Source organism: Malus domestica, chromosome 13 (assembly GCF_042453785.1).
Source record: "Malus domestica chromosome 13, GDT2T_hap1".
NCBI classification, from domain to species: Eukaryota; Viridiplantae; Streptophyta; class Magnoliopsida; order Rosales; family Rosaceae; genus Malus; species Malus domestica.
The window spans coordinates 10,692,076-10,705,819 of record NC_091673.1 but is presented as its reverse complement, the minus strand read 5'-3'; the positions used below and the strand labels follow the sequence as shown (position 1 = coordinate 10,705,819).

Genomic DNA, 13,744 nt, shown 5'->3' with positions numbered 1-13,744 from the left:
CGCTTCATTCCCAACCAATAATAGAACGGACGGATAGTGCGATACAGTTTAGTACTTCCCGGATGCATGGCATAAGCTGACAAATGTGCTTCATCCAGAATTGCTCTTTTCACTGCTTCGTTATCATGAGGAACATACAATCTGTTTTCCCACATCAAGGCTCCATCACTTCGGATGATAAAATGCTTCTCTTTTCCTTTTTCCACTGAAACCTTAATGTTGGCACTTTCCTGATCAAGCTCCTGAGCTTCTATGACCATATCCACCAAAACAGGTCTAACTTGGAAATTTGCCAACCACGCTCCTTGCTCACCCGGTCTCACCGACAAGCCTGTTTCTCGAAGAGAAAATAGTAGTGGAACATGAATAGCTTGGAGAGATGCAAGCTGTCCATGATATTTCCGACTAAGTGCATCTGCCACTACATTGGCATGTCCGGGATGATACTCGATCGTGCAGTTATAATCAGTGATAAGTTCCATCCATCTTCTCTGCCTCAAATTCAAATCTCTCTGAGTAAAGATATACTTGAGGCTCTTATGATCAGTAAAGATGCGACACTTCTCACCGTACAAGTAATGTCTCCAGATCTTCAAAGCAAACACTACTGCACCAAGTTCCAAATCATGAGTGGGATAGTTTCTCTCGTGAATTTTGAGCTGTCTGGAAGCATAAGCAATGACTTTGTCATGCTGCATCAGTACACAACCCAAACCTGATAGTGATGCATCCGTGTAGATATCAAACTCACCGCTATCGTCTGGAAGAGTAAGAACGGGAGCTTGAGTAAGACATCGCTTCAGTTCCTGAAAACTCCGCTCACAATCTTCATCCCACTTAAACTCCACTTCCTTTCGAGTCAACTTATTCAGAGGTAAGGCAATGGCTGAGAAACCTTTAACAAATCTTCGGTAATAGCCAGCCAGACCTAGAAAACTCCTCACTTCAGTAACATTCCTCGGTTGCTCCCACGTAGTTATTGCTGACACCTTCTGAGGATCCACACTAATCCCCTCAGCAGATACTACATGACCGAGAAAGCTAATTTGGGTTAGCCAGAACTGACACTTGCTAAACTTAGCATACAACTGCTCACTGCTCAACCTTTCCAACACCAACCTCAAATGCTTCTTGTGCTCGCTGACACTCTTGGAAAAGATCAGAATATCATCAATGAACACAATCACAAACCGATCCAAATACGGTCTGAAAACTCTGTTCATCAAATCCATGAACGCTGCAGGTGCATTCGTCAGTCCGAAAGGCATGACACGAAATTCAAAGTGTCCATACCTAGTGCGGAAAGCAGTCTTCGGTACATCTCCCTCCCGAATTAACAACTGGTGATAACCTGAGCGAAGGTCGATCTTAGAGAATATCTGAGCACCTTTCAGCTGGTCGAACAGATCGTCGATCCGAGGCAAAGGATAACGATTCTTCACCGTCACCCGGTTTAACTGCCGATAGTCGATGCAAAGTCTCATCGATCCATCCTTCTTTTTAACAAATAAAACAGGAGCACCCCAGGGAGACATACTGGATTGGATGTAACCTTTATCCACCAACTCCTGAAGTTGAACCTTCAATTCCCTCAACTCCGCCGGTGCCATTCGATAAGGTGCTAAAGAGATAGGGTCTGTTCCTGGAAGTAAATCGATGGTAAATTCAATTTCCCTCGCAGGCGGTAACCCTGGTAAATCCTCCGGGAAAACATCGGTGTAATGCTTCACCACTGGCACATCCTTAGGACGTAACGAAGATTTATCCCTCGTTACTACATGGGCTAAGAATCCCACACATCCCCTACTCAACAATCTAGTAGCCTGAATAGCGGAAATAATACTATTAGGAAGGATTCGTCGCTCACCCTGAAATGTGATTGACGGTCGTCCAGGTCGATTGAACGTCACAGATTTCTCCCAACATGCGACATAGGCCCGGTGCCTGGATAGCCAATCCATCCCCAAAATCACATCGAACTCCGCCAAATGAAAAGGGACCAGATTAGCCTCCATCATTTCCCCTTCCACTACCACTAGGCAACTTTTATACTCCCACTGAGCACAAAACAGATCCCCTTGCGGCATTTGCACAAGCATATCATAACCAAGAGGTGTAGGTGGTGCATTTAAATTCGGTGCAAAAGATGAAGACACAAAAGAAAAAGTAGCACCCGGATCGATTAGAACCCTCGCCCAATTACCACAAATAAGTAACATACCGGTAATGACTTGAGGATCCTGATCAGCCTCCTGCTGTGTCATGGCGTTGATACGTCCATGAAACTGACGTCCTCCACCACTGTTACGGTTACCACGAGCTCTGAAACCTTGATTATTACGGCCTGCTCGATTCCCCTGAGAGCGGCTACTCGAAGCTGCACCAAACTGTTGCGGCTGTCTCTGAGTGGAAAATTGGGTATTCTGACTTCCACTTCCACTTCCACCATAGCTCTGAGTGTAATTACCTCCATAGCTAGAACTCGGATTACTCCCTCCACCATAACTCGGCACCGATGCATAACTCTCAGCAGGCTGTCCTGAAGGGCAAAATCTGGCAATATGTCCCATGCCTCCACACCTGTGGCATGTAACCTGCGACCGGAAATGACTGAAAGATCGTCTCCCTGATTCATTACCCGAACCCTCGCTGGAAGAACCTGAACCTTGACCCTAACGTTTGAAAGAATGAGAGTGTCTAGGGCCAACAAAGTTAGAAGAGCTACCAGATTCCCTCACACTCCGAGATCTAAAACCACGACCTCTCTGGTTCTGGTTCCGAGGTTGTTCCTGATATCTGGGTGGTTCCTGATACTGCGCCTGCTCCTCCTGGTGCTGAGTCTCCCACCTAGATTGTTCAATCCTCAAACAAGTCTCAATCATTTCCTCATAACTTCTGTGCCTTATGGCTGCCACTCGTTCACGATAATCAGGGTTCAAACAAACCAGCAACTGAACCATCTTCTCACTCGGGTTATCATAAGTCACCGGATGGTGTCTCGACAGGCGTCGAAAAGTATTATCCATCTCTGTGATACTCAGATCGCCTTGACGAAACTCCAGAAATTGTTGTCTCATCCTCAACTGATAACTGGGACTCAGAAAATGTGCACTGAAAGCTTTCCGGAATGCCACCCAAGTCATCGAAGTGCCTCGTGGACGAGAATGCTTCACTCCTTTCCACCAAATCTTTGCAGGACCCTTAAGAAAAAACCCAGCAGTCTCCGCCCACTCACCTGGTGGACATCTCATACCCTCCAGAGTATCTTCCACCTGTTCTAACCATTCCTCAGCCTCCGGACAGGCTCCCACTACCTTAAGCTCTGGAATACCATGACTGGTAGCAATCTCAATATAGGTGCGATTCGATGATCTACCAGTAAGGGCAGTTCGCAAAACATTAGCCAATTGCTCAAGTCCTCCCCCTATACCAGAACGAGCTCGACGAGGTACATGCCCACCAGCGGGATCCATAATTCTGATAAGAAACAAGAAAGATTTAGAACAACAGAAAATTAAGGATATAAGGGGAATTATAATTACCAAATGGTGGAAAAGAATCCTAAGTATGCTCTGAATGAATCATGCTCTGATACCAATCTGACACGCCCCGATCCCGATGTCCTCGTGACATCGGGATGATCACGTGCTGGCCGACACCCAAAGGGTGACGAAAGCCATTAATTTAAGTAAAAACTCATAAATAAACTAAAACAGGCAGCAAGACTAGCCACAATAATACTACCAAATCAACTTCTAATTAACAACATTAGGATCCACGCATAATGTCAGAGCATACGTCTATTACAGAGTACAAACATAATTTAAGATAGAGATGTGCTATATTACAAAAGATGTCGAAGCAGAAGAAGTATAGCACTGGATCACTGGTAGGGAAAGGCCTCGTAGCTTATATCGTAATCCTCGTTCGTAGGTCCTGAAGGGGGCGCAAAACAAACATGAGTGGACCAATTTGATATAAATATAATAAAACAGTTATCAACATACTAACCCCCAGGTTTTATGAAAACATATATATCATGATCAAAATAGATTTTCCGAAACCTAGCATGCCGTGCAATATCTCAAATTCATAACTTGTATAAGTAATAAACACTAGTGAATTGTCCGATAACCTGCAGGCCCCATGCCGGCTCCCCGTCTCTGAACAGACAATCAGAGGAAAATACACTACAGGCCCCATGCCGGCTCCCCGTCTCTGTGCTAAATAGCCAGAGGAAACACACTCCAGGCCCTATGCCAACACCAAACCGTCGCCCGGGACGGACCGAAATCTATCCCTACGTCCCGTAGCGGAAAGGACCACTAGGTAAGTACAAAACCATTGAGCATAAACATATTGAAAAACAACTTCGTAGTATAAAGTCATCCATCATCTATACTACAAAGAGGTGTTCTAAACATGTTCTAATATCATATCGTCATCCATCGGATATTCTATAAGAACATGGGTTATAGGAAAAATAGTAATAATTCAATCTAGCCTCAGTAAGCATATATCTCATAAAGTACTTCGTAAAACATAAGTATTAAATCATGCTTTTCATGTATGCATTTCTATTGTTAAAACATGATTTTGAAGGGGTCCACTCACCGTACACCGACGGTGCAAAGCTATACCAAGAAGGTATAACAGAATCACCGTTAATAATTGCACCTATTCACACAAAGGAGTACCTTTGGTCAAACTCTATTCAAACGATTGAATTTGGGAAAACGGACTTCAAAAACGGGTCCAGGACGTCGAAATTAGCCTAGGAGAGGTCCTGAACGAAACCCCGAAAAGTCAACTCAAAAAGTCAACGTTGACCGTTGACCGGTCAAAGTCAAAGTCAAAGTCAAAGTCAACTCTGACCATTGACCGAGTCAACGTTGACCGTTGACCAAGTCAACAGTCAACAGTCAACTGGTCAGAGGTCAAAGTCCACTGGGCTTTGAATTTGGGTTGGGCCGAAAGGCCTTAAAGGTTTTGGGTTGAAAACCGAACTCAGATTGGCCCAAGGCCTAATCTGCTTGGGCTACACACACGGGCCTAATGCCCTAAACATAACCGGCCCAAGGGCCTTAATCTATAACAGAAATTAATTTAAACAATTAAAAGGAAATGGGTTGGATTGGGCTGGCCTCACCACACGGGCCTAAGGCCCGCCTGCTGTTCGAAACCGGCCTGGGAGGCCTGGCCTCACCGGAGCACCACCACCGGAGCTTCACAGCTCCGGCCAACTACCACACACCACCCTAAAGTCCGATCTAGGTACCAAAACGAAGAGCAAGACGAAGGGAGTGTTTTTATACCTTCCTTTCGTCGTGGAACGACCGGAGATGGCCGGAAAAAGCCCCGACACCCTCGGGATCGCCGGAGTTGGGTGTGCTTACACCCGGCTTCGATTCGTCCTAAAAACCTCGAAAATCACACAATAACCTCCATTAAAACTCATTCACCAGATCTTAGGACGAAAAAGTGAAGGTTTGGAGCTTACCCAACCGGGAAAATAAAGGTTTCGCCGGAGTTCCTCTCCGGTTTCTGGGCTCGCAGCACGGGACAGAGGGAGAGAGAAGAAGGAGATGGGTCTTCTTCGCGCGGGGGAGACGGGTGCGTGCGTGCGGGGTGCTGCAGAGAAGAGAGATGAGGGAGCTATGAGAGAGAGAGACGAGAGAAAGAGATAGAGTCGGGAGGGACAGAGAGACAGACAGAAGAAAGAAAAGAAAACAGAAAAAGAAGAAGAGAAAGAAGGAGTCACGGGGGGGGGGGGGGGACAGAGAGAGAAGACAGGGAAATTGTTAGGGAGCTGCCACGTGGCAGTTTGAAAAGAAAGAAGGATCCAAAACTTAGATCCTGATAGGGTAGTCCAAAAAGGGTAAAATTGATAGATTTATAATATTTAGGGAATATTACACACATATAATTTTATAAGTGGGGGCGGGTGTTACAGCACTCAGGCAAACTGATCACCTTCTTGTCTAACAGGTCATCTAGCATGGCAACCACATTAGAGTCGGGGAATGGATAAGTCTTCTCCTCAAGCTCCTTCAAAGTGCGTCTACGCATCTCTTGATCATGAAAAGCTTCAGTTTGAATCGCCTTGCCTCGTGTGGATATTTTGACGAGAGATGTGTTGACCGTCATCGCTTCCTTGGTGGGTTTCCATGCAACCTTTTCCACCTTTGTCCCAAAAACTTTGTCGTTCTTGTAGTCGGCGATCGGTTCTTTCTTCCCATGATGGGCGATGCTCAACTCCATGTCATGGGCGCGAGTGGCCAATTCCTCGAAGGTTCGCAGTTTAATGCCTTGAAGGATGTATTGCAAACCCCATTGCATGCCTTGGATGCACATCTCAATTGAAGAAATCTCAGAGAGTCTGTCCTTACAGTCGAGGCTTAGATTACGCCATCGGTTGATGTAGTCCATGACTGGTTCTTCCTTCCATTGCTTCGTGCTCGTCAGCTCTAGCATGCTCACGGTGTGGCGGGTGCTATAGAAGCGGTTGAGGAATTCCCGCTCTAATTGTTCCCAGCTGTTGATGGACTCAGGTTCTAGGTATGTGTACCACTCAAAGGCGTTTCTTTTCAGCGAGCGCACAAACTGCTTAGCGAGGTAATCTCCCTCTGTCCCTGCATTGTTGCAGGTTTCGACGAAATGTGCGACATGTTGCTTATGGTTTCCTTTTCCGTCGAATTGCATAAACTTTGGCGGTTGATAGCCCTTCGGCATCCTCAAGGCGTCGATCTTCCTGGAGTAAGGCTTTGAGTACAACGTGGAGGCATGGGAGCTCCTTTCGTACTGTGCCTTGATGGTATTGGTGATCATCTCCTGCAGCTGCTGGATAGAGAGAGATCCCATGAGCGCCGCTGCTTGGTCTGGTTTCGGCTTCCCATCGATTTTCTTCACCGGGGGTTCTTCGTCTCCACCAGATCCTCCCTTTAGTGGATCATCCTCCGAGTCGGGTTTCTCGCTGTCCTGCGCCTCCAGTCGGTTGACTAATGCCGCGATTTGCAAGTCTTTTTCTTCCACAGTTCGAGTTAGTCTTACGATTGCTTCATTCATTTGAGCAAGCTGTTCATCGATTGAAGTTGCTCTAGCGGTTATGACTTGCATGGCTGAGCTGCCGCTTGAATCGTCATCGGAGAGCATGGATTCGGAGTATTCCCTTGGTCTTTCCCCCCTTAGTGCCCTTAGTGAGGCTAAGGTGATCAAAGGCTCGTGCCTTGGGTGCTCTTGTTCCCTTCGTACTATTGATGCAGAGGTGAAAGAGGCGGCAGAACTAGCTTTTGCCATGCTTCGAGTCGTGATGCCCAAAGTGACACCACTTGCGACGATGATGCTCTTGTTCTTTGCGCCGGTTGCGGGAACAGTTTGAGCCGTCCTTGATGCCATTAATTTTGGCAGTGCGCTTGAATTTCTTGAACGGAGAAAGAGATGAGAGGCAGAGATGGTCCCACTGGGCGTGCCAATTTGTAAACACGGAAAATTCCTGAAACGAAAGAGACAAGAACAACGTGCACAAACAAATATTTGTATTTGATGATTTTAGGTTACAATCTCTCTCTATTTTGATCCTCTGATTCGATCTTCGTAAGGTATTGATTTGTGGATGTTTCGTTGATCCAAGGGCTGTTGAGGCTTGATCTTGGATGAACTGTTGGAAGTTTCTTCAAAGGGCCGTGGGCTTGATCTTTGAAGGTGGATTTGAGCGGATCTTCAAGGAGCCGTTGGGGCTTTGATCTTGAATAACGGTGATGAACGGATCTTCAAGGGCTTTTGGGCTTGATCTTGAAGAAACAGTGATGAACAGATCTTCAAGGGCTTTTGGGCTTAATCTTGAAGAACGGTTGGATGTGTGTGTGGATTTGTCGACGTTGTTGATCCAAAGGGCCGTTGGGGCTTGATCTTAGGATGAACAGTTGTGTGGATTTGTTGATGTTGTTGATCCAAAGGGCCGTTGGGGCTTGATCTTAGGATGAACGGATGATGAACGATGAAACTTTCTTCAAGGGCCGTCGGGGCTTGATCTTGAATTGGTGGATGATTGTTGATCCAAAGGGCCGTTGGAGCTTGATCTTGGAAGAACGATGAACGAAGAACGAAGAACACTTTCTTGATTCTTCGGGAACCTGGATGCTTGAGAGCTTCGGAGTTTCAGAGCTTCAGAGCTTCAAGGTGTAATATGAATTGGTTCCCTTTTTATGAATGAAATTGGCTTGTATTTATAGAATTTTCCAAGGCCTAATTTTGAATATAATATCCCAGATGAAATAAGTCGTTTCTGCCAGGTGTTGACACGTGTCCTATTTGATGACTTTTCCAACTCATTTCAATTTTCGTTGAGTCACATGCTACGTGTAAAAATTATGTAATACATGAGTGTTGAAACTTTGATTTATCGGTCAACATTTATTTACCGAAATTTCGATGTCTACAATTCTATCTTCAAATTTATCTCAACAAGTGAATGTGTGAGGAGTTGATTTTTTTCATGTTCTCGGAGCGTGTTATTCCTTTTAATTTTTCTGAACCATTTTTCATGTTGCATTGATTAGATGCGAAAGAAAAGGAAAAATGTTTTCACGGGATGATGCCTTATTCGGTTTATGATCGATTTATTCCTCTTAAAGCTTTTATTAATGCTTCTAACGGATATCTCATGGATGATACCTGTGTTTGGAGCGGATGTCTTTGTTTGTAAAGAAAGAAGAACAGGAAATGGAGAGTGTCTATCAATGATCAAGAATGCTGTTATGCGCAAGCATGTAAGGTTGGGAACTTCTCAAAGTCAGATGCTGAGAGCTACTACTCAGAAGTATTCACTGCTGAAGGCTTGAAGTGGTATATCCGATGATAAAAGATTTCACTCTCGACAATTCATTTACTATATCTTATCAAAATAGATCTAAATCACCTTTTGTCAAATTTTTTCTTCAATGTGTTGATAACGATTTTTGCATTATTCTTAAAAGTATTGGTAAATATCTTGTTAAATTTTTCCTCCAATGTGTAGAGAACCGTTGTTTTAAATTAAGGTAGGATGTTTATGTAATCTTGAAATGTACACTTACTCTTCATGTGATGGCTGTTGCAGGAAGCTACTGCTCTATCCTAAGGGAAATCAGAAAGGAAAGGGTAATCATACGTCTCTCTACTTGGAATTGGATGATCTGAAAGAACCTGTTAAAAGCCCCTCTCTTCTCCTACAAAAGTGGCTTGAGCCATCATTCACAGAAATCTGTTAAAGCAATTAGAGGGTGAGTGTTATTTAGGTCCCCTGAATAATTAGGCTCATTAAATCTTCTACATAGGTTCATTGCCTCTTCTACATTAGGTTCATTGACTTTTCTACATTAGGTTCATTGGCTGAAAGAGTAAATGATGTGTATTTGTAATTAATCCATGCTTGTGTATTCACTTTATATTGTACATTTGAGGATGAATTAAAGTTGAGTTTATTTGAGGATGATTTAAAGTTGAGTTGAGTCAAATTTTTCGTATTTCGAATTTTTGGGAATTCAATTTAATTTTTATTAATTTTAGAGTTACAAAGTTCGGTTTTTCGTAATTAGTTATTAAAAATCCGTAGACCTTTTGGGGTCACTCTTAGTATTTTTGAATAGAGCTCGATTGCACAAATACATAGGCAAAAACCATGCACGAATCAGAGTTATTGAAATGTTATTCGTAATGGATTGTGAGTTGTCCAGGAATTGTCTAAAGCTCTATGTTTTCCTAGTAGATAATGCCATAAGAATTTTTGGAGGTCATTGCAAATACGAATTTTTTGAGATTAACAAAATGGTGAACTATGATTGGCTTAATCTCTTCATACGGTAAGTAAGTAGTCTAACCGTTAGGTTAGGTGCAGCCACAAAACAAAATGAAAGGTTCTTACGTTGTTGAACTATTGGTTTGTTTTTAGTTATGTTTCGGGATCGGAGCATAACAACTTTAATTGTATAAGAACTTAAGTTCTCGTACCTTTTACGTTGGAATGACTATGTCTATGAGCGAAAGAAAAAAGGAGAAAAGCAAAAAGAAAAAGTTGACAGCAAAACAAAAAGAAAAAGTTAACAGCAAAACAAAAAGAAAAAGTCACAGCAAAAAGGAAAAAGTTGAAGTTGGCTTCCAATATTTCTCAATGGACCTCCAAACCAGTGCTTAAATCTATAATCGCAACAGGAGTAACTGAGAACATTTTCGTATTCTTCTAGATTATAATTGGTTCAGCGCCTCGGGTTCAAGTTATGTTGCTATTCAAAGTTTCAAAATTTCATTTTAATGGGCATGAATAATGCCTCTTGGGAAGAAAGCTTTGCGGGCTTTGTGTGGGAATTTGAAGAAAGACCTTTTTGAAGATTAAAGTGTACGTGTCTTCCTTTATACAATGGATGAAGCTATTGTGTACAGTATTGAGAGACCAAATCCAAGGTATCCACAATGCATGAAGCTATTGAGTACAATATAGAGAGATGAAAAGACATATCTCGTCCAATATGCAGCATGCTCATTGCATTTCAATGTGCCGGAACATAAGGTGGTACACCATATAGCATTATACAATTGAAGAGAAGTATTTTTTTGAAGTGTATAATGACATGTGGCGTACTATCCTGTATTCGGGGCATACTGAAAAATCTCTTCATTGGATGCTTGTATTTCCTTCTTTAATGACATTATATATATAGGTAAGCTCCTCTTGAAGCAAAAGATAACTGTTTAGCCTTACCAGTTTGTCAATCAATTTCAGTTTTATTGCCATGGCTTGTTATCCGTTTCAACAAAATGGTTAGATACTTTATCTGCTTTATATTGCCGGTTTTCAGATTTCCGGATATTGTTGTATGCGATAGATGCCTGATATATGCTTGCATCAACACTTTTCTGTTTCAGGGTTTTCGATATCATATTCAGATTCAGCTCCAACTCATTACTCTCTGAAAATCGGGTCATTTTCATGGCTAACCAAAATTTCAGTGGACAAATATGAGTCGGGAGAATTTGAAGCTGGAGGATACAAATGGTAAATCCCTCATTATATCTTCTGCTGAAGTTTGAGTTTAATATCATCTTCTGCAAACTTATGTTCCACACTCGCTGTCTGACATTAGTTCTATGACATTTTCATTTTTTGTAACGCAATAATGTGTTTCGTATATCATGTGCTGTGTAAGCTGGTAAAAAAGGCATTCTGTATGTTTGCTCTCAGGAAACTAGTGCTCTACCCGAATGGAAACAAGAAGAAAAATGTGGAAGGCCACATCTCTGTTTACTTGGAAATGGTTGGAGCTGATTCACTTCAGACTGGATTCGAAGTATATGTTAATTTCAGGTTCTTTTTACTTGATCAGAATAAGGGAATGTTCCTGGTTCTTCAAGGTACATTATACCTACTTCAAAAATTACGTCTCGTTAAGTGAACATATTCATAGACCTGAAATTTTTCTTGTTTGCAAGTTGCAATGGTCACTGCTCATTTTCTGATCATTATTTTGAACCTTGCATATTCCATAGATGCCAATAAAAAGGAAAAGTGTTTCCATGGGGTAATGCGTTATTCGGGATTTGATAGGCTTATCACTCTTAAATCGTTTACTGATGCTTCCAACGGATATGTCATTGATGATTCCTGTGTGATTGGAGCTGAGGTCTTTGTTTGTAAAGAAAGAAGAGCTCGCAAAGGAGAGTCAATATCGATGGTCAAGGTTGCTGTTATGTGCAAGCATGTTTGGAAGGTTGAGAACTTTTCAAAGTTAGGTGCTGACCCCTACAAATCAGAACCATTCATTGCCAGAGAACGGAATTGGTATCTCTGCTAGGCCCTTTATATTAATACCCTTGATAAGAGAATGTTAAATTTGTTATCCACTGTATAATCTCTTAACACTCATCCTTTTTTACCTGCACGATAATCACCTTTATTAGCTGAAGTCAATTTTTCCCCAACATAGTAAAAGGAATGATTTTTGAGTTTCAAACTATATATGCAATTTTAACTACATAAGTTTCGCACTAGATGTGATCACCGTAAAGCTTGTTGAAATTTTGCTTCCAATGCGAGATATGCAATAAAAAGCCATCATATTCTTCCCAATGTTGCAGGAAGATAGTGCTCTATCCTAAGGGACATAAGAAAGGAAAGGGTACTCATATTTCTCTTTTCTTGGAATTGGATGATCCGGAAAAACTTTCTGGTTCCAAAGTATTTGCAGAGTTTTCCATGCGCATTGTAGATCAAATGCATGCCAAACATGAGTGCTTAAAAGGTAAAGATTGTCCTATTTCAGTGTTTAATTGTATGCATCCTTCATAACATGAGGGTGTATTATGTGTAGCAAACAACTGGTTCAGTACCTCAACTCGGGATTTCGGTTGGCCTACCTTCCTTAAACTGGACACCTTCAGTCAGGCAGGTAATGGGTTTTTGGTGAAGGATGCTTGCATAGTAGAGGCCGATGTCACTATCCGTGGAACTGCAACAGCACTGTAGTCGGCATGTCGTTTGTTTTAGCTGTCGGCATGTCGTATGTTTTAGCTGTTCCTAAAAAGATGTTACGAATGAAAGGACTAAAGGCCTTGTCACTGTCCATGATATTGTAAAAGCATTGTCTAGATGTGGGTATACCATAGTGCTAAAATCCTTGTTCACCAAATGACTTGTGATTGAAGTGTATTTTGATGTTTTTAATCAATTTTAACTGAAGTTTGTGATTTTTGCAAATTGAAAGGCCGCTTTTCTTCTTTTAAAATTTGTAGTGCGTTAAACATATCGAGCCATTAACATGCACATTTTTTAGTATGTTACCTCATCATGTTATGTCATTTAACACTAATAAATAGACATTAGGTGGTGAAGTGATACATGTTCAGTCAAGATGGTGCGTCCTTTCAGAATGATGCAAGCCGAGCACCCTGCTCGGCCTTGGTTATCCAACACTGTCTCTTCAAGCGCCATTCCGACCACCTTTACGTCCCATCCAAGGTCTTTGCTACTAACTGTGATCCGTGATTTGACCTGATTGACTTTTGGGTAAGCATGTTCGTAGAGACTTGTGCCATATAGTTGTTAAACTGCCCATATGCCCCTGGCAGTCGAAAAGCTCTTTACATATCCTAGTTGAGCTAAACTTATAGGCGGTCGACTTTAGCGCTTGGGAGTATCTTCTCCTATGCCCATTGGACCTTGGGCTTCTTAATCTCCCTTGGGCTTTCTATGGCTTCTTTACCGGCCAACACCATTATGTGGGCCTAAAAGTGCTCAACATTTACAGGTATCTCTACAGTTGTTTATGGATGGGGTTGGTATGTGGAGAGGCAAAGAATTCCGCGACCTATGAGCAAGTCGGGTTTGAGACCTCAAGAGATCTTCTTTCCGCGACCTATGAGTGAGTCGGGTTTGGGACCTCAAGATATCTTCTTTGACACGCCCTAACCCCGATATCTCTAAATATCAGGGTATGCACGTGTTGGCCGACACCCGAGGGTGACGAAGCCATTTTAAACACGTATACCATTAAGAATACGTAAATAGAACAAATTAAACCAAAACAGAATTGTGTTCAGAGTATACAACTACTAAGAATAATATGGAAGGATTACTGGGGAAAAGATACGAACAAGGGACTGATACCTATACCGTAGAGTCTTAACGCCGGGATCACGTGCCTTAATCCTAACTCCTAAGGGGGCGCAAAACAGAAGAGGTGAGTGGACCAATGTTTATAATAATAATAATGCT

The 13,744-nt window shown here is 42.4% G+C and overlaps 1 protein-coding gene and 2 long non-coding RNA genes across 4 annotated transcripts; 2 read left to right on the top strand and 1 right to left on the bottom strand.

The window, feature by feature from the left end:
- Nucleotides 1-3,738: 3,738 nt before the first annotated feature.
- LOC103455187 (uncharacterized) lies at nt 3,739-5,746 on the bottom strand. The gene is made up of 3 exons (XR_003768192.2): nt 5,501-5,746; nt 5,316-5,414; nt 3,739-3,936 (listed from the first exon to the last, which is right to left on the bottom strand). It is a non-coding gene; the product is annotated as an uncharacterized lncRNA (long non-coding RNA).
- Nucleotides 5,747-8,668: 2,922 nt separating this feature from the next.
- Nucleotides 8,669-9,478, top strand: LOC139190277 (uncharacterized). Its single transcript, XR_011574378.1, has 2 exons — nt 8,669-8,844; nt 9,098-9,478. It is a non-coding gene; the product is annotated as an uncharacterized lncRNA (long non-coding RNA).
- Nucleotides 9,479-10,201: 723 nt separating this feature from the next.
- LOC103452642 (uncharacterized) lies at nt 10,202-12,727 on the top strand. 2 transcript variants are annotated; one of them, XM_008392164.4, is made up of 7 exons: nt 10,202-10,437; nt 10,757-10,794; nt 10,900-11,029; nt 11,216-11,385; nt 11,521-11,812; nt 12,109-12,272; nt 12,342-12,727. In XM_008392164.4, the coding sequence occupies exons 1-7, from the start codon at nt 10,394-10,396 to the stop codon at nt 12,494-12,496; spliced, it is 993 nt and encodes a 330-aa protein (XP_008390386.1). In that variant the 5' UTR covers nt 10,202-10,393; the 3' UTR covers nt 12,497-12,727. The 2 variants fall into 2 exon arrangements, with proteins under 2 accessions (XP_008390386.1, XP_070666964.1); XM_070810863.1 differs by having other exon boundaries at nt 10,233-10,437; nt 10,695-10,794.
- The last annotated feature ends 1,017 nt before the right edge of the window (nt 12,728-13,744 follow it).